The sequence below is a fragment of the Haliaeetus albicilla genome, chromosome 6, assembly GCF_947461875.1.
Source record: "Haliaeetus albicilla chromosome 6, bHalAlb1.1, whole genome shotgun sequence".
Lineage (NCBI taxonomy): Eukaryota > Metazoa > Chordata > Aves > Accipitriformes > Accipitridae > Haliaeetus > Haliaeetus albicilla.
Genome location: NC_091488.1, coordinates 27,050,927 through 27,070,006, shown reverse-complemented (window position 1 = coordinate 27,070,006; position 19,080 = coordinate 27,050,927). Strand labels below are relative to the sequence as shown.

The window sequence follows — 19,080 nt, the reverse complement described above, 5'->3', positions numbered from 1 at the left end:
TTTGTCATTAACAAGAATAAAACCACAGAGCAGAAGTTGTATGCAGTATTTCCTATAATTATAATAATTTTTAAAAAGCATTTCAGCTAGTCTGCTGAGTAGACTGAATAGAAAATATGCCCTTAGCATTTTTTACTTGGGGAACAGAAGGAATATAGCTTCGGTGATTTTTTTTTTCCAGTGGGGATGCGCTATAGCATCTTTGAAACAGAAATGAAAAGCCACATTCACCCCTAATATAAAGGAGTATTAAAGGATAAACTTCAATGGAATTTTGCATGTTTATGACAGTGGTGAATTTTTCTTGTAGTTCTTTAGTTGATAACAATGCTTTATAAGTCCTTTGAAGAAAGGATCTTTTGTCATGTTGTTTTTATATACCTAGTATAATGGGGCTTGAGCTTGTTTAGGGTCTCTATCTATGAATTCAACATAGCAAATAAAATCTTATATTTTATTGCTAGTGTTCCTTACTCTGCAATGACTATAAGTACTATTCTAAATGTTGTACATAGTGAAAGAGACTGGAAGTCTGAATTCACTAGTAGTGTAATTAAGAGTAACATGAAAGAAATAAGAGTTACATCCCAAAATCAATGTAAATAAAAGCAAAATCAAGTTAAGGTCCTAACAATCAAACACAGGAAAATTATTTCTTTTAATAGCATGTTTAAACAGTAACCAGCCAGGTCAAGAAACAGACAGAAATTGACTTATATGGCCATGGAAATCATAACATTTTTTGTTTACTCATAATAATTATCCCTACTAATTATAAGGCAACTGTAGGTTTTCAGGCTTCTGCGATCCATGCACTTTTTATATTCAGTTACATTTTACAGTGCTCCTTCTTCTAACTTCACTGCCTGTTTAGCTCTAACATAGAAAAATCCATTTTTTTTACTCCTGAAATGTGCAAAAAACTACTGAAATTATACGCTGTTCTGTTGTCATGTATGTTTATTGACTTCAATTAGGATTCCTACCATGGGTTAGGCCCGTAATACACTTAGAGACAAATATACAGAGAGATGTATAATTCCTTGTATTTTTCCATTTCATTTCAGCTTATTAATGGTGACACTTAGAAAAAAGATTTTTAATAGTTTTTTAAGACAGTTTACTAAATAATCCAACAGATCACTTCTGTGGTGTCCTAAACAGTCTGGGAAAGAACAGTTTTTGAAATTTAGTTATATCTGATAGAACAATGGCAGGAACATGGTGGACTATTTAAGAGGCTGCCTTTTAAAACGAGTATTACATTCTGAGGGTAACATAATGTGATACAGTAATTTAAACATATATTAGACTATTGTAGGTAAATAACTAACATTGAAGTGATTAAAAGATTAACTGGGGGAAAAAAAACCAAAACACAAAAGACAGGACACATGGAATTGCATGAGTTACTATGGGTGAATGTGCAAGTGCATTGGCTGTTTTTGTGGGATTCTTGAATCTCTATGGTCGATCATATGAAAGCAGACCCAAGCCTGGGAGGGATGTCATGCCCATCTTCACAAAAATCTGTGAAAGTAATTCTAGTTTGAATAAATTGTACAGACACCTTCATAATAGCCTAATTCGTAACAATAACGTAACACTCTTATCTGAACTAGTTCTCTGAGATGTCAACAGAAGCTTAATTGTAGCATGCAGAATAACGTTACTGATTTAGTCATCCTCGCTGCCAGCCTCAGAATGCTCAGAATGATAAACTCCGTGCGCATAGGCAGGCACGTGCATATGTGATCATATAATATACACACGCACGCACGCAGTATTTCTGGCAGCCAGCTCCCGGAGATAACTGGAAGGCCACACAGTAGTTTTAAGACCAGGAAGGTAAGAATCATTTGAAGTTCAAAAAGGTTTGTGGAGACAGAGTGCAGTTGCCCCCATAACACATCCACGACATTATGTGCATATCTCTGCCTTTAGAGAGAAGTACCCTGGGATCCTTAGTACTTATAAAAATTCAGGTTCTTCTGGGTAATGTGAAATACATAATCTCTAAAAGCACATTGTCCCTTGTATCAGAGGCAGCACTGATTTCAGTCACTTCGAGGGAAGAGTGCCATCTGCTGAATCACAACTATCAGTTCTGTAGACCTTTTATTTTTCCTGGAGGTTTCCCAACCAGAGTCTTGTGCCTCAAACACAGGCAGCATGTGTAATTTTGTACATAGGAGTAGTCCTAGTCTGTCAGAAATTACATGTTTGTGTAAGTCGTAAAAATGGCGGGGGGGAGATTTAGAAGAAGATAAATACCAGATTAAAAATTCAGTCCTTCAAGTGTTGTGCATTCAGTACTTATGAAAATTAAAAAGATAAATGCTGGGAATTAGAGCTAGTATTTCACTTTGATGAATGCAGTAGATGTATGTTATTGTACAATCAAATGCATACATTACTGTATTTTCTGTAGTTTTAAATTCACTTAAAACCATGACTTTATATCACTGGAAGTGGGCTATTTTTCTCCATACTTTTTGGAGTCAAAATTATCCACTGATATAATTTAGAGTGGAATATAATTTTACGACATTTTTGCCTTCTCCTTGTCAGATGCCACCAAATTTACCTTATGTTACCTGATTATTTTCAAGGCATTCACACTTCACATATTACAGAATGAACACAGCAAGTACATCTGCATTTTAATACACATAGAAGAATACACGTAGAAGTTCTGATCCCATAGAAGATCTGGTTTTAATACACCAGATCTGAAGAGGTTAAAGCTATATTTCTTTTCCTAGAAACGTTATCTGACATATATATATATGTGTGTGTGTGTGCGTCTCGTATATATGTATAAATGTATCAGTATCAAGGACAATAAGGATGCTTGAATAGCACCCATTTTGTAAGAACATCTGCAGAACTAAAGATGATGTCAATTACTTATAAGATATTCTGATGAATTTCTATAGGCTTACAATTTGAAGAGATTCACTTAGCCGTGCAGCTGCTATATATTATTATAATCTAAATGAATTTTAAAAAGATAATTAAAGCAGTATATATCCACTCCTAGTAATTTTTCTGAAGTAAGAAAACACCGACAGCTAAACATTATGTTATGAAGTATCTAAGCCAGTACAAATTGACAAGTCTTTGAAGCTCTAGTGTACTTTCACTATAGGTACCTAAAGTAGAATGAATCTGTACTTCTTAACGGATAAAGATTTCTTTATAGTGCTAGAAACAGTCTTAGATGCTTGTTAAAGATGGGGTAACTGTGGCACAAAAGCTTTAAACTGTTTTACTTATTGCTCACCTCATGATCATACAGTAAGGTCATTCAAGCTTCAGAGCTGTAATCCACTGCTGTAATTGCAATATCTCTATCTGAAATGTGAAATTAGAAAATTAACATCCAGCATACATAAGACTTCAACACAGCATAAAATTTTACTGGCCCTTTTTTTGAATAACCCAAGCAAAAGAGTCCATGAATCTAGAAACCTACTATTTCACTAACGTACAGGAAACAGATTTATCTTGAGTAGAAAAAACACTCTGGGAATTAGCTAAATTCTTTATTTACCTTCTCTCCACATCATATATACTTGTTGCCAGTTAAAAAGTAAATGGATTAATTTATGTTGCTAGATAATACATGTCATAGAAATGCATTAAAAATAATGTTTTTACAATTAAAGATCATAGGGAGTATTGACAGCTTCATATAAAACCAGGGATACATAAAAATGACACTTTACAAATAAATCAATACATCTATGTATAAAATATATGTATGTATGTATGTTCACAGAATATGTAAACCCATTTATTCTCAATAGAGTGACATACTTGTAGATTTGTGGGTTTGCTTATTTAACAGAAGCAATCAATTAAAATATGTAATTTGGTACAACATGAGTCTCTCAAGTATTGATACTATAGAAGGAATAAAAAACACACCTTCAAAATTTTATTGGTAGTGGTGGTGTGTTTTGTTTTTGTCCTGGAGACTATTTAGCCTAGGCTTAAAAAAAAAAAAAAATAATAAAAAAAACCTGGCTATATAGTAACTCAAACAGGTTAACTAAAGAGAATATGAAATTCCAGTCATTACGAAATGTATAGTAACCAGGTTAGAAAACACCTGCTGGTAGGAGTCTACTTATATTTGACACTATCTCAGAACAGGGAGGTGAAATAAATGAACTCTTGAGGCTCATTTTCAGCCCTGCATGTGACTCCAATTTATTTAATTAAAAAAGAACCACCTCAAACCTAATTTATTGAAATCTCAAACTTCTCACTAGGGTTCAAGGATTAGCTAGGACCTCTTCACTGTTTTTGCAGTGTGTTTTAATTCTGGAGGCGCTAATACATTTTTCTTTCATGAAGTGTGGAACTGAATAGAAAGAGAACAACTTGAAGAAATCTGGTCATTTCCAAAATATTCCCTGTCACTGATTTCACAGTTATGATTATTTTCTAAATGTGTTTGAAGTAGGACACCGATTCCTTTTTCTGTCTGAAAATTAATGTCCAATTGGTGTTAAAATAGTAAATTATTTTTCTGAGTGTTCTAATGATTGGCCTATTCTGAGCAGTTTTAGTGGAAAATCTTGCCAGTTTGGTTGCTGCTGATATATATATATATATATATATATATATACTGGATATATATAACCAGGAACTTTTTTTTCCAATGTAAACCAATTTTGCTTTACATTATTGGAAATTTGTCTTTACAGATCTCATATAAAAGTGGACTAAAATAGATTCAGTGCAACCCACAGGACCTTTCTGTTGCTGGATTTTTAGACAGAGTTTGCCCTACGCAACTCTGAGGGAGGTAAAACGGGCAAGCGTAGTGGCATGCCAGCATGAGTGGCGTTCGACTGATGGTTGATGAGAACATCCAAACCTCTTTGGCTGATAACAATGTGGGGTGCGTATAAATCCTGTGACAGGAAGTAACGGAAGGTTCTTTCTCTGGCGTTTTATTATCTCTCCGCAAGAAAAGGCTCACTTGTCAATGGGGTTAATGTATTCAACATGCTTCTTGGAAATTAAATTTACATCTCATTCAATCCCTGTAATTTAATGAATCAAACCTAGGAATACCCGGAGCTTTGCTGTGAGGTGGTAGCACTACTCTATGTCTGACTTACCAGGCAGCAGTCTTTCTTCCAAGTCCGCCTTCCCTTTTCACCTACAGTGTTAGGCCTTCTTGCCCCACCACTACCTCTCGTGGCATGAGCTAAAGCGAGCACGACCGTGTGGAGCTGACTGCTAGAGTTGCTCAGGCAGTTCTGCATAGTATTTGTCCGGGCGCACAGCCGCAGGAGCGAGGGCTTGAGGACGCTTGTCCGAGGTTTGGTCTGCGCCTGGAGCACGGCCAGGCCACAGGCACTAGGGACCATCCTGCAAGCCGCAGCCTCCTGGCTCCACCAGGAATGCCAGACAATGCTGTACCTGCCCACAATGCCGCCTGCTACTGCCACTGACCATCACAGCGGAGGAAAGGAAAACAGTCAGGTAAACCGCGAGGGGAAAGGCATTGCGGCCCTACCTGCTGCGGGCCCGTGCTGGCCGCGCCGTGGTGGTGGTGAGCGGGCGCCTAACCTAACGGTGCGGAATCGCCCGGCAGGACCGAACCCAAACGTCAGTAACCTCCACGCGCCTCACGCCCCTGTCCATCTGGGGACTGGGGTTCCGGAGACCCGAGTTGGTTTGTGGGTTTTTTTTGTCTGTTCCCCCTGTTCTCAGGGGGGAATCTGAACTTCTCCTGTGACTGATGCTACCCCCGGCTCGGACCGGCCTCTCTTGCCCCCCGCGCCGGGCTCTGACCGGCGGCGGGGGCGGGAGGGGGGTACGCCGTGCCCCGGGGCGGCGGCCGGCGGGGGGAGGGGGCGGGAGGCGGTGCCGGCTCCGCGCGGGGCGGGGCAGGGCGGGTCGGGTCTGCCGGGCCGGGCCGGGCCGGGCCGCGCCGGGCGTGGGGGGGGCCGTGTAGGTGCGGCTCCTTTAAGGTGTCCTGAGGCGGCAGCAGACCTGCCGCGGCGGCGGCAGCAGCAGCAGCAGCAGCAGCAGCAGCGCGGGGAGGAGGCGGCGGCGGCGGCGGCGGCCGGGAGGGGGAAGGGAAACGGGAAACCCACGGCGGCCGCGAGCGTCTCGACGTGATACCAGAAAGTTCAGGCGCGGCGGGCTCGGCCCCGCCTGACTCGTGCGCTCCTGCCCCGGCGGCGGGGGAAGGCGAGGAGCCACTCCTCCTCCTCCTCCTCCTCCCGCTGCCGCCGCACCGAGGGCGGGTGGGTGGCTGGGGGCGTTGGCCCGGGGAAGTTTTGCTCGCCCTCCCTCTCTCTCCTTTCTTTCTCTCTTTCTTCCTTCGTCCCTCTTGTGCCCTCCTCCGGCGCTGGGGAGTGGGCGAGTTTGGGATTCCCGCGTGCAGGGGGCGGCGGCGATGCTGAGCAGGGCGAGGGGCTGCCGCCGCGGCTCCCCTGCCCGCCGCCCCGCCTGACCGCGGCCGGGCTCCGCCGCGGACCTCCGACGCGCACGCCTCCTTCCCCCGTCATGGGAGCGGGGGCTGCCGCCGCTCCGCCGCCGCGCTCTGCCCGCAGCTCGCCCCGCGACGCCGCCCGCCCTTCGCCGGCTGCCCAGTGACTTGGCGGGGCACTTCGCGGAGAGCGCTTCCCTGCCCGCCTCTCGCCTTCGCGGAGGGCGGCGGTGGCCGGTCCGTGCCCGTCCCGGCTGCGTCTCGTTACTGGCTCGTCCCGGGCACCCGGAGCAAAGTCTCGGGCCGGAGCGGCAACTTGCGATCGGGAGGCGGCGGACGTCGGCTGCGGGAACTCGAGGATCTTTTGTTTTCTCCCGTCGCTTTGGATGGTCCTGGGAAGTGTCAAGGCGCCGCTTAGAAAAGCCCGCCCGGGCCGGGAGCGGGGAGGCCGGCCGGAGTCGGCGTGCTGCTGGAGCCCCGCGCATCTGACAGCGCCCTCCCCGGAGGGTGCTCGCCCTGGGAGTCCGGCGGGATTAGGAAACCTCGCTTACGTTAAGCTTCTGTGGAATTACAACTGGGGGCTCTTCGTTTCTCCCCCCGCTCTTCTGGCATGAGACTGCTTGCAGGCGCCACCCGAGGACAATGATCGCGGAGTTTGCTCACTTTTACCTCTTTGGATTCGTATGTCTCACCTCAGGTAACCACCACTTGTAGGCGACTCAGATAGGAGGCCGCGGCGGCGGCCGCGCTCCCGCCGCCCGCCCCGGTTTGCCGGGGGGGGTTGCGCTAGCCGGGCTCTGCACGCCTCCCGCCCCCCTCCTTTCCTCGGAAACGAAGCCTGATTTCCACCCGGCGGGCTCCCAGACGACGTTTGCCCCGGGCCCGGTGTCAGGAGCTGCCGCCGGCCGTGGCCCTTCCGCGGGAGGGGGCTGCCCGGGGCTGGGCGCGCAGACCGGTGGGGGTGGGGGGCTGCGGGACGCCGGGTGCAGCCCCAGGGCTGCGGGCGGCCGCGGTGCCCCCTCCCGCGCTGGCGGCTCCTGAGGGTCGTTTGATGTAAGCAGGGCTGGGGGGGGAGCCCCGGCGGCGAGGGGGCGGCGGGAAGTGACCCCGTCCTCCCGCGGGAGGCGGGCTGCGCCTTCTGCTCGGCTGGGGCCCTGCACGGATAACGCGCCAGGGGAGAGGCCGCAGGTACGGCTCACTCCCCGCGGGCGGCCCGTTAACGGCCGTTCCCCCTTCCCAACCGCCGGGGCAGCCCGGGCAGCGGGCCCACGCGTGACGGGGTTGACCCACCGCACTCGCCCCGGGTGGGGAGCACGGGGGTGGGAAGGCTTGGGGACAGGTTTTGCTTCACCTCGGCGGTTAAAGTTTACCCACGTGTGTGAAGTGAAGCGCCAGCGTGATAAATGGGAGCAGGAGAGATGGCCGAGGAGATAGGGGGGATTAACGGCCATTAGTCACTGTTTGCGCGGGGTTTATGCGTGTTGGGGCACCTTATCGTGCCTGTAGATTAAAGATAGGGTCCTACTAATAGGATGTTGTTGATAGCAGGTTTTGCTCTGGGTGAGCGCCCCGCGAAACCGTGGTGTGGAGGAATGTGATGGAGGGCTGCCCGCGGTGACTTCAGAGCGGGCGGGCGCCCCCCCCCCCGCTTCGCGGTGGCGTGCCCATGGCAGTGCTCAGGCGGGGCACCGCGGCGGTCTCAACGTGGACCGGAGCAGTCGTGAAGGTGCTTGGGGTTTTGCGGTTTGTTTCTGCATAAGCTTCCTGTTGCTCTTAAGAGCCCGGATTCGTCTGCCTGCAGTATTCCCGTTCTCAGCAGCGCCTTTTGTCATACGTTAAGCTACGGGTAAATGCAGTAAAACCTTGCGTTATAGTTAAGGTTAGTTTGGGTGCTAACTTTTCTACCTTAATTGATTTTTATAAGTTTGCTGAGGACCCCTTTGAGTCATTAAAGTTATGGTAGCATGAGACACCTGGTCAGTAAATGAATGAATGACGTTTTTGAAAGACTTAAGTACAGTGCCTGAAGCTTTAAGTCTTAATTATGTCACCAAATGCAATAACTTATGTCTGTTTCTAGATTATATCATAAACTTAACTATTAAATTTTTGCTGTTAGGTATTAAGTTTGCTTCTTGTGGCTTTGAATATGGAAAGCTTTGCATCTCTCTTTTAAAAGAAGAGAGTAACTCTAACCCTGTTAACTTTTGACCGTGTCAGTCATGCGATCTTTAATTTGCTTTTCTCTGCATTGCCTTCTTTATCTAATGGAAGAAACAATTGGAATGGGAAAGAGCCTTTTCACCAATTTGCTTTGTAAATCTTTCATGCCGATCGCCGCCACCATGGAAAAGTTTACTTCATAGGCAGCGTACTCTGTAACTCAATTCTGTACTGGGGTATCTTAAACTCCAAGTTAAGAGATAGTTAGGTGTTTTGGGTTTTGTTTTTTTTATTTATTTTTTATTTTATCAATCTATTTCTCACATAAGTGCTCAATACAGTAAGATGAATATAAGGGGTTTGGGGGCTTTTTTATTTTATTTTATCTTTTCTATTCCCCTCAGGATGGGGATGTTCTCTTTAATAATGTTGATTCCAGCTGAGTTGTTGGACAGAAAAAAAGAGGAAAAAAAGCCATGAATTTTTATGGAGGTTTTTAATTTTGCCGTGTAAGCAAAGTACTAACAAAGATAGAGACAAATGCCAGAGAATAACTTTGTTCCAACTCCCTCACCAGAGGGGTTTCTTTTTCCCCTCAGCTAGAGTGTGATCAAATAGTCAGTCTTGTGTCTAGAACAATGGAGATGCCAGAAACCTTTGGCAGGATGAAGTTTGAGGGCAGATGGCGGCAGTGCAGAAGGAAGGACAGGAGTCATCTACAGCAGTTTCCACACTGAAATCCTTTGAGTTCTACTGACAGCTGATCTGCTTGCAAGTTGATTGATCCTTTCCTCCCTTTTCCACTGAAGGTTTTTACTTCCCTGACTTACACCCAGTACTGAATCAACGGTTTGTGTGGCCACACTCTAAATGGGATGTTAGAAACTTGTATTGAGAGGTGGGAAATAATTGGGGGATGGGGAGGAGGAAAATTTTAATAATAGAAAGGTAAGTGGGTTAGTGTTTGTTGAAACAGTAATTGGTAAACCACTAGAATTTAAGAACCCTAATTTTTACTGTGGTGTTGCCTCTGTGCAATCCTGTGTAGTACCTTCTTTCATCTAAGCCTGTGGTTAATGTTGAATAAATTTAAATTTGAATAATTTTCAACATTGGAATATAGCAGCTTTCCTCCCTTATTCTCCCAATGTAATTTCAATCCTGCTTTGCGTAGAGATAAGAATAAAAATTGCTTGAAAGGGGTACTTCTCTGGTATCCTTGTTTTCTTGAGTATTTATCTGCATTCTGCCCTTTTTCCTCCATTTTGAGGCAGTCTTTCCTTCATAATCCATAGAGTTTTCATCTCTCCACCCCTCAAGAAACAGCAGCATCAAATTGATATGTTTGAAAAATAAAAGCTTTCAGTTATCTGGAGAGTAACATGCAGAATGCTTTTGCTGGGAATAAGAGTGTCAAGGTTCTGGTTTTCTACATGCGTGTTCACTGCTCTAGCAATTCTCAAGGCTAAGTATGTTACTTTGATTTTTCTGATCCCTCCACAGAAATCTTTATATTTCTACAAGGTGATTCATTGCATTGCTGATTCCCACCTGCTCAACATGTTTTCCGCCTTTCCTGTCCATGATATCCAGTACTAATTACTGTACTTCAAATTGGATTGGTACATTTGCTCAAGAGGGCTTTTCATGCTGTATGAAGTAGGCAGCTCTGACAGCAGTGAGGCAGGCATGGTTTCCAGTGATAGTTCTAGCCAGTGGAGGGCAAAATTGTCTCTTGTATTCCTTCATGGGAGAGTTATCTTCTGACAGTTAGTAGTTTAAAGGTGTCCATGAAGTGTCCCCAAAGTCCTTTCCGGTTGGCTAGCCTCGCTATTGGAGTAAATAAATCAGCCATTTCTTTGACGCATTTTGTTTGTTTGTCTCCTAAGTTTGTACTTAAAGAGGGAAGCTTCCCTTCATGAAGTAGTAGAGTATTTCAGGAAATGTTTCTGCTCTTTTTCGAAATTCTCTGCCTAATAGTAATAAAATGAGAGATGTAAAAAAAAAAATACACAGTAATTCGAAGGATTATGAATATGGAAGTGCATAATCTGTAAAGCAAATAAGTCGCCCAAGAAAACATAAACCCCAGGTGTTTTTCACTTACCCCTAATGCATGGTGTGCAGTTGTAAGCAATTTTACTGTAGGAATATTTAAGAAAGATTGAGTCAGCTGCTTACAGTTGGAGAAGCTGGCCACGCTTGCATTGTGTTTGAGGACTTCAAACTAGAAAAAAAAATAACCACATATTATGAAATTGGTTATTCCTTACTTGTGATGGAATATTCTCCAAGTATCCAGGTGTTTGACTGATTCAAAGCCACTTATCCTTGTGAGTACTGATAGTATCTGTGGAGATCAAATTTGTTTGTTTTCAGTTTGTATTAGTGTGGTTTTTTTGTTACCTTTAAACTAGAAAGAGACACTCTTTCATACAGCTTAGCAACTGATTTGGATACCTGTTTAAAACAGAAGAACACTCAAGACGACTTTTGCTCACCATTGTCGGTGTTGATTGTCAAATGTTTTCTTGCTTCTATGTCATGTAGTCCCATACCATTGTCCTAGAGCAACACAGTATTTTCATTAGCAGGGACCATCTGTAATGTTCAGGGTACTGAATTTTGGAGGATTACTGTGTACTGCCCAGTTTTTATTAGAAACCATGAATTTATGTGAAGGATGCTCCTGAATCTCCTGCCCAAAGTCTACAGGCTAATGGTTCTGATTAGATCTACAAAGATGGATGGACCATTACAAATACTATCAGAAACTACTGACACTTGGGTAACAACATTGTTTAATGTCAAATATTAACATGTGATATCCATGCCAAATGATGTTTTAACATAAAATGCTTTGGAAGTGATGGCCAAAGAGGCCCAATGGGGGATCAGAGCCAATCTTGTTTTTGTAAGAGGTAGAAATATAAAATACTTAGACATTCAAGATGGAGAAATCTACTGCTGTACTTAAAAATCTGAGAACCTATTCCCTCTCTCTCAAATAACATTGTTTTTGGTTTGGCACATAATTTTCTGAAGTAACTGGAAGAGTTTTGTTCCACAATCCTAAACAAGTGTAATATTATGTCTCATTAGGGGATAGCTTTCTCTAATTAATTTAATAATACGCTGGGGCTAGCAAGTCCAGTCTCGTGCTCAGCTTCTACAATTTATTATTTTTGTCATTGTTAAAGGTGTTGTATGAGTAACGGTCACTTGGCTTGGTGTCATGGCAGCTCTTTTAGATTCTTCTTCAGAATATTTCTCTTTCATAGTGAAGATCAGTGGTATCAATGTATAAGTTATTGTTGCAAGTTTGTTGGTTTTTTTGTGTACTTGAATGGTTAAGAATGAGGCTTTTTATTGTCAATAGTTGTTAATATTTTGAAGTTATTTTGAGGTTGGGAAATTAGTAGGAACCTTGCTCTTCCCAAGCAAACTAAAGGGCACTTAAAAATTTTATATGCTGAGGTCCTGACACATTTTATTTGTGTATTCTGCTATATAATCTCATTTGGTGGTGATAACCTTCCTTAACTTTTCACCTGAGTGCCTCTTCATAAAATTGTAAAGTAAATAGTGAAAAAGTAGTGACTGAGGTGTATTTGAGGTCCAATAAATTGTGTTAACAGGGGAAATAAGAGTATTTTCCTGTTAGTGACTAGAAGCTTGACCAAGAGGTGAGAGTAGAGCTACTTCTTAAGTATCTTCAAAGTTTGAGGTGCTTTTAAAAGCAGATAATTTACTAGTTTATACGTTCTCTTCATACCTTCTTTAGGATTACCTACATAGGTCCTAATACCATTTCATACAGATGCTGATGCCTCTTGGCCCATTACTGCATCAGCCTTAAATCAGTGCTGAATTGGTGTGGGTAGAAGGGCATTTTATGTGAAGAAAAGAAAATGTCTTACGAGAACAGATATTTTTGTCTACAGACATGGGCCGTAGATGGCAGCAGCTATGTTGAACTCGCACACTTGAGACTTGGTACTATGGAAAACCTCAACAGGTGAAAAAGAGGAGCAGCTGGGAAGCTGATAATGACTTCAGTTTTCAGTCAGATGTGCAGAGTTCTGTTACTCTGTTGTTGTGTTACATTTTGCGGGTTTCTTTTTTTAAAGAGTTAAGTTAATAATCAGGATGCTCAAAGACTTAGGCCAGGTACTGGAAGTTACCTTTCACTGAAGATGACGGTAAGCTTCTTTTGAAATAAAGTGGTGGTGAATTTAATTCTGGATGCCAGTATTTCTCTGTTAGTTGACACAATGATTTCATTAGAACAATTCTGCATTTACCCAGATTTACCCACAAAAATGATAAGATATGGTTCTGGAACATTTTTTAAGAGGTACAAGGGTAGGCCTCTCAAACCAGGAATGTATGTTTTAATTGATGTTAAAACAACTGCACAAAGTCAGCTAGAGGGAGAGGTAGGCAAGTATTTATTCTCACTTAACTTTCCTGGAGTATGCATTTCACGCATAAGTAGTAGGGAAAATGTCCTGCACTTCAATAAAACAGTGAATAGAGGCTTAAGGAAAGCCTCTATATTCTATTTCTTTGCATGCCTTTTGAAAATAAAGTGCGGAAACTATTTTTAGTGGGAAAGTGAAGGAGTATATGAACAACTACTGAAGTTAAATACTGTCAAATATAGAGAACTATTTTAGGGTTTTCTGAGATTTGTAGATATTTTCCATGCCTCTCTTGTTGTGAAGCTTAAGATCAGACCAAGACTAATCTGTGTATGTGTGTCTGTTTATGACTGATTAAAACAAAATAGATAAATTGACAATAATGTAATTTGTGAATGGTGGCAGGCTAGTCTTTTCATTTAGAGCCTACTTGTCGTCTGAGCAGCTGCAGTTGAGGGAAATAAGCAGAATGCTCTGTTCACACCCGTGGACAAAGAAGTTGTTTTTCCTTTACTGAGGACAGAATGGTTTATTGAGTGGTACATCCTTAAGGTGTCCTTACCAGAAGGAGGAGAATTCCTTGCTGAGAAGGGGAATAGAAAACCTTTTGCCTTCATTTTTTTTTAGTGGGAAGTAATGTTAATTGTGTTTTCCAGAAACAGAAACCTGGAAAATTAGGAAGGAGAATCTACTGTTAATCAGCAGAGTATGCACTTGTAGATCTAAATAAAGGTTCAGCATGTTTTAAAAGTTTAAAAAGCAGCTTTACATCTTTGAAAACTATTTTTCACGTCCTCAAGCAAACTCGTAGTTGCTTTCAGCGCCACTATCCAAAGAACTGCATAGAACTTGAGCACTTTTCCATCTAGCTTTTAGTGAAATGATGTCAATGTGTTGCTGCAGCAGTGAAGGCCCTGATGGTGTGACTTGGGCGTGGAGTTCACCTCCTGATGTAGATGTTCAATACATGGATTTTGATAACAGCAATAGCATTTTTTTATGTCATCTTCAACTTAATTCTTAACACATTTGGTTTTTATCTTCAGGGATTTTTTTCAATATAAACTCTATACATCTAGTGCATAAAAACATCAGTTTGTTTTTTTTTAATAAAGACATATTGGGTATTCATCTTCTTAGTCAGAATGCTGACTTATAGAATGCTTGTATTAACATATATACTTTCACAAAATAATATGTATGTTGCTGAAGATTTCTTTCTTACTTGGTTTTCAAAGAAATTCCATAACAAAGAATTGGATTCCATACTAAACAAGAGGAGAGTACCTCTATGGGTTTGCTGACTGGTGGTAGAGGTAAATTCTACAATGTCTTCCTCTTCATCTCTTGTTTTCTGCCACCAACCTTTACACCTTTAGAAGGGCACAGGGCTTTCTGTACTATGTTAAATGTTTATTTACATTTAAGTAAATCACTGTAAGTTAAATAAATAGAGCGTTTCATTTAAATATTAATTACTACGAATTCAGCTTAGACCAAAATGGCTAGTTGAATATAATATTGAAATGGTATGAATATTTTTTTAATCAGAAAACAAGCATGTTTTCTGGACTGCTGCAGTCCTGAAATAGGTATACTTTCTTTGAAGAAATGCATAGTCATATATGCAAAATTATTCAAGCTGCCCTTTTCTGTTGGCAAGTATTTGCTCAATATGGTGTTGCATTACCTTAAGTCTAATGCTAATACAGTGAATGATTAAAATAACATCAAGACCCCTTACTGTGCATTAAAGATCTGTAAAGCTGACAAGCCTGTGCTGAGCTCTGGATTTAACATCTTAAACTTAATATTTTATTTTCTTCATCTTGCATAGTGAATTAGCAGTTGGATAAGCGCAGTTTTGGAACAACCTATCCTCTCAGACATGCAGGGTATAGCGAGGGTTGGTTTCCAACCAGTGAAATCCAAAGTCATCTGTGACAGCCATGTGAGAACTGTATAGTCTATACTTTCCATGTTATTCGGTTTTGTAGTCTTCTGCTCCTTTAACTGTCTTGTACATAAATCAGAATTGTGATTTCTTTAGTACTGTTAAACTGTTTCATGCTAGTATTGCATTAAAACTTGCCTGGCTAGCATTTTTGTGCGTTCTGAAATTTGCATGTCCCCAGGCAAGATATTTATTTTACATTCTGGGTTAGTTATATTGCCTCTTATGTAATTGCTTAACTGCCTTTACATTGAAGATTAGACATATAAAGCAGTTCATGGTTTTAGGTTCATATATAGAAGACTTTAATTTTTACAATTTGCTTCTACAGTAGCATAATATACATTAATAGTTTCTCATTTTAGAAATTAGGATATAATACATGGCCAAGGATATCATGTAGGCCTAAAGATGTTCATGGGATGAACTTTCCTTTCTTTTGGAAGTAGGTAAAGGGCGAAAGAAATGGGATTTTGGTAGTGACCAGATGGATGTGCTTTAAAGAGTGGCTTGGTTTTCAGTAAACATTAAAACTCAGATTGTTGTAATTCAGGAGTTGTTGAATTTGGGAACTTACAGCCTCAGTTTGGAGCCATGTGAAATCAGTAGTGCCTTTTGAAACTCTTGATTCTTGTGTTTAAATTAAATTGCATAAAGTGTTTGACTTCATCTTCAGTTGCGAATGTTTATGGTTCATTGTGGGTGCTTAGTTCATCTGAAAACTGAGATTGTGGTGAACGTTTCCTTAAGAGCCAATTAACTGAAAAAAGCTGCATACCTTTGAATTTTCATGTGCATCTATAGCTCTGTGTAGGGTGAGAAGCCAATAAAAAAAAGTGTTTGAGTATATATTCTTTCAGAAGTTTCTCGGTTTGTCACTTCTGTAGTGCATTTTACTAACATCAGTCAAAAGCAGACTTTTCAACTTAGACATCTCCTGTTGGCCAAAGAAGGCCAAGCATGTAAACCCAAGATAAGCGTAGCAGCCCCCAAATCCAAAAATAGGTTGTGCCTGTATTTAATTGGTGAATGTGTAATACAGGGTCATAAAATACAGATTTTGGATCAAATGTTCAGCAATGTCACTATTCTTCTACCAAAACCTCTTGGCACCTGGTATTGAACTCAACGCTTGCTCTAGCTTTGTGCTGGGAGCTCTCTTGGATGCCAGGCACGTTAAGAACTGGGATTTGCAAATTCTGAATGTTTCCCCCCTCACCTCCCACTCACAGAACAACTCTGTCAGTGCAACTTTCTGGTTTTGGAATATAGCTGATGCCCTAGGTACAGCAGTTGACAGATAATTCGCAATCAAAATGTTTAATGGTAGGAGGTGATAAAGGGAAAAAAAATTAAAAGAAAGTAGTGTGAGGAAACAAGGAGAAAAGAAAACAAGGTAAAGGTGGCAACAAATTATTTTACTTTTTGCTACCCAAACCAGGAGTTGTCACTGGAGAGGGTAGAGTTTGGGACTATAATGCTGTAGCAGCAGAACGTAAGAGAGAGGGTGTATACAACGAACAAATTTAACGAAAAGGTGTCTGATGTAACCGTGGAATAGAGCTTGCAGTGTGCCACTGCTTAGGCATAAAAGTGATTGGCAGGAGGCCCTGTGCAAGGAGTAAAATCCTGTCTCCACCAACGTGGAAAATTATGGTTTCAACTGCAAAAGGAGGTTAAAGCTTGGGAGGAATTAGCATATCTCTAGCACTGAGTGGCATCTGGAACTGAATGGCTGTGTTAAATCATGCAGTAGTGATTAATGAGACTTATTGCTTAGGTTATACAGCCCTTAAAAATTAAAAGCAAGTAATTTAAAACTAAAACTCTTCCAAAGAAGGAACCATTACTACTATTTATCTCTCAAATGCAGAAGGTGGAAGAAAGTCTAACCTATCTTTTGATACAAGCAGAAATCTGTTAAGTGTTGCTGTTAAGTGTAGAAACTAAGAAATTAACTTTTGAACAATTGTTCTGAGGAACATTTTGTGTCTTCTAAAATGTGTATGCAGCAGTCAGAGCCTTGAAATGGGAAGGAGTGTGCAGGGTGGAATTTTACTGCTGGTGAGTACTTTGCTTCTTAGAAAACTTCAGAAAAGAATTATTTCTATTTTCTTTTTCACTCATGAATGTTAATCTGTGTTATCTGTAGGAAAAGCAAAATATTGAAACCTGTAAAGTAAAATAAGATTAGAGACATACAGAGTACTTATTTTAACTTTTCTTGAGCATGATTCTGGCAGTTACTGAGCTGAATGATAATATAGCTTGGTATCATATCAGGAGTAATGTTCAAAGGCTGTTATTCCATAGGAGGATTTTAGTACTTATATCAAGTACAATTCTGTTTACTTCTGGGTTTTTAGTGGAGGGAATAGAGAAACCAGTGAAGTATGTGTTCAAGTGTTAATTTTTTTAGAACTGTAAAAAGAAACAAAGGATATCATCATTTATGATGCTGTTGCTTAAAATGGTTGACCTTTCTGCAGCAATTTCATAGGGGTAGAAAAAAAAAGGGAGCTAGGCCCTTCTAGAACAAGATATTATCCCTCTGGGGCTTACCGCTGCAAATGCTAAAATAGAATTCAGCTTTAATCTCTACTAGCTAGGGGCTGAGGTTCCATAAACTGCATTGCTGAAAAATCTCTGCTCACAACAGTTTTGACTTCTGGATTGCTGGTTTTCCCACTGTTCTAATGACTGTCTTGTTTTTTTTGTTTTTTAAAGGTGTTTTTTTTGTTGTTGTTGTTTGTGGGGTTTTTTTGGGGGGGGGGGGGTGTCCAGCAGAAAGCAAGGAGGTAAGACTTTTTAAAGCTAAATGATTGCTTCTTTCCATCCATACGTTTATGTGGTAGCCATTACCATAATGTGAAATGAGACCACTTAATTCCCTCCCACTCACCCCCCCCAATACTCCATATCGCGTGGGGATTTTTTTTCCCCGCCTTTACTGGGAGAGCCAAGCTAGGAAGTTTGGCAGATTTAGGTTGACCCAGTGCTTTAACGTTGTGACCAGGAGTGAATGTTATTTGTACAGGCAGCTTTTTTTTTTTTCTTTGACTATTAGGATTATTGATACTGTGGAGATTTGATTTTGACTGATAACTATGATTTTTTTTTTGGAAGGAAATTACTATTTAAATGTCAATGAAGTCAATTGTTATTATTCCAAAAAGATTGGCTTCATGTCTGCACTAAGATTATTGTGTCTTCAGGATTGATGTTTCTGTCTTTGACAGGAATTTACACTTTATTTTACGTCAATTTACAGAAAGACATTGACATTTTGTTTGCCTGTTACCTTATTGCAGGAAGGAAAGCAACAACCTCACAGCTAAAAATTCATGGTGACCTACAGTCCAGTAATAACTAGAATTAAACAGAGTTAGTCATTTAACTTGGTCACTTCATCACAATTCCTGTAGGCTTGCAGCTGATCATTTTGAATCTCATAAAATGAAATTTTATTTTACTCACCTTACACAGGTCAAATAAAAAGCCACATCAAGTTAATGAATCTGTTTCTTTGCAATGAACTGAACGTGGCATTTGTTTTTGTTCTAGCAGTCATGAAATCACAGGGTGTTGGCGACAAGTCCATTATTGGCTCTGTGTGCAGTTTCTGAGGGCTTTTACTCCACCCAACGCATTATGTGTGCAGACTGTAACATACTTGTTAAAACTTGTTTTAAAATGAGGATTCTTTTTTTTTTAAAAAGCAGTAATAAAGAGAAAACAAAAATAGCTCCCTGTTCTTTATTAGCATAAATGAAAGAGAAGCAGCAACTCATTCCTTTTGTGGCCTGAGGAAGAAAAACAAAACTGGGATGAATCCTCAGACCCTTAAAGTCAAACGAAGTTTAAGTACTGATTTCAATTTTTACCTTGTCTTGAAAAGGATCAAGTTGTCTGTCACTTTTCCATTATGTGATATTACATAGAAAAACTTAATAGTGGGGAAAAAAGAGATGATTAATAATGTCACTTCTAAACTTAAAAAGTGAGGAAAGTTTCAAGACTAACCAAATTTTGCAATTTAGGATCCATTTTTGTCATTGATTGCAAGGTTGGATTTATTG

The 19,080-nt window shown here is 41.2% G+C and overlaps 1 protein-coding gene and 1 long non-coding RNA gene across 9 annotated transcripts in view; one reads left to right on the top strand and one right to left on the bottom strand.

Annotated features, from left to right (window-relative positions):
* LOC138685688 (uncharacterized) overlaps positions 1-5,897 on the bottom strand; it is a 37,004-nt gene extending 31,107 nt beyond the window's left edge. The window contains exons 1-2 of the long non-coding RNA XR_011325064.1: positions 5,540-5,897; positions 3,287-3,357 (exon numbers count right to left, since the gene is read on the bottom strand). This is a non-coding gene — a long non-coding RNA (uncharacterized lncRNA). The remainder of the gene's footprint in view (positions 1-3,286; positions 3,358-5,539) is intronic.
* ROBO1 (roundabout guidance receptor 1) overlaps positions 1-19,080 on the top strand; it is a 659,452-nt gene that overhangs the window by 329,929 nt on the left and 310,443 nt on the right. Inside the window, exon 1 of one of the 8 annotated variants that reach the window (XM_069785381.1) lies at positions 6,083-7,157. The exons of 5 other annotated variants lie outside the window; for them this stretch is intronic. In XM_069785381.1, coding sequence (XP_069641482.1) covers positions 7,103-7,157 — 55 coding nt within the window. In that variant the 5' untranslated portion in view covers positions 6,083-7,102. Of the gene's footprint in view, positions 1-6,082; positions 7,158-7,627; positions 7,649-8,322; positions 8,340-19,080 lie in introns of those variants that run through there. 2 more of the 8 variants (XM_069785382.1, XM_069785383.1) reach the window with 2 other exon arrangements.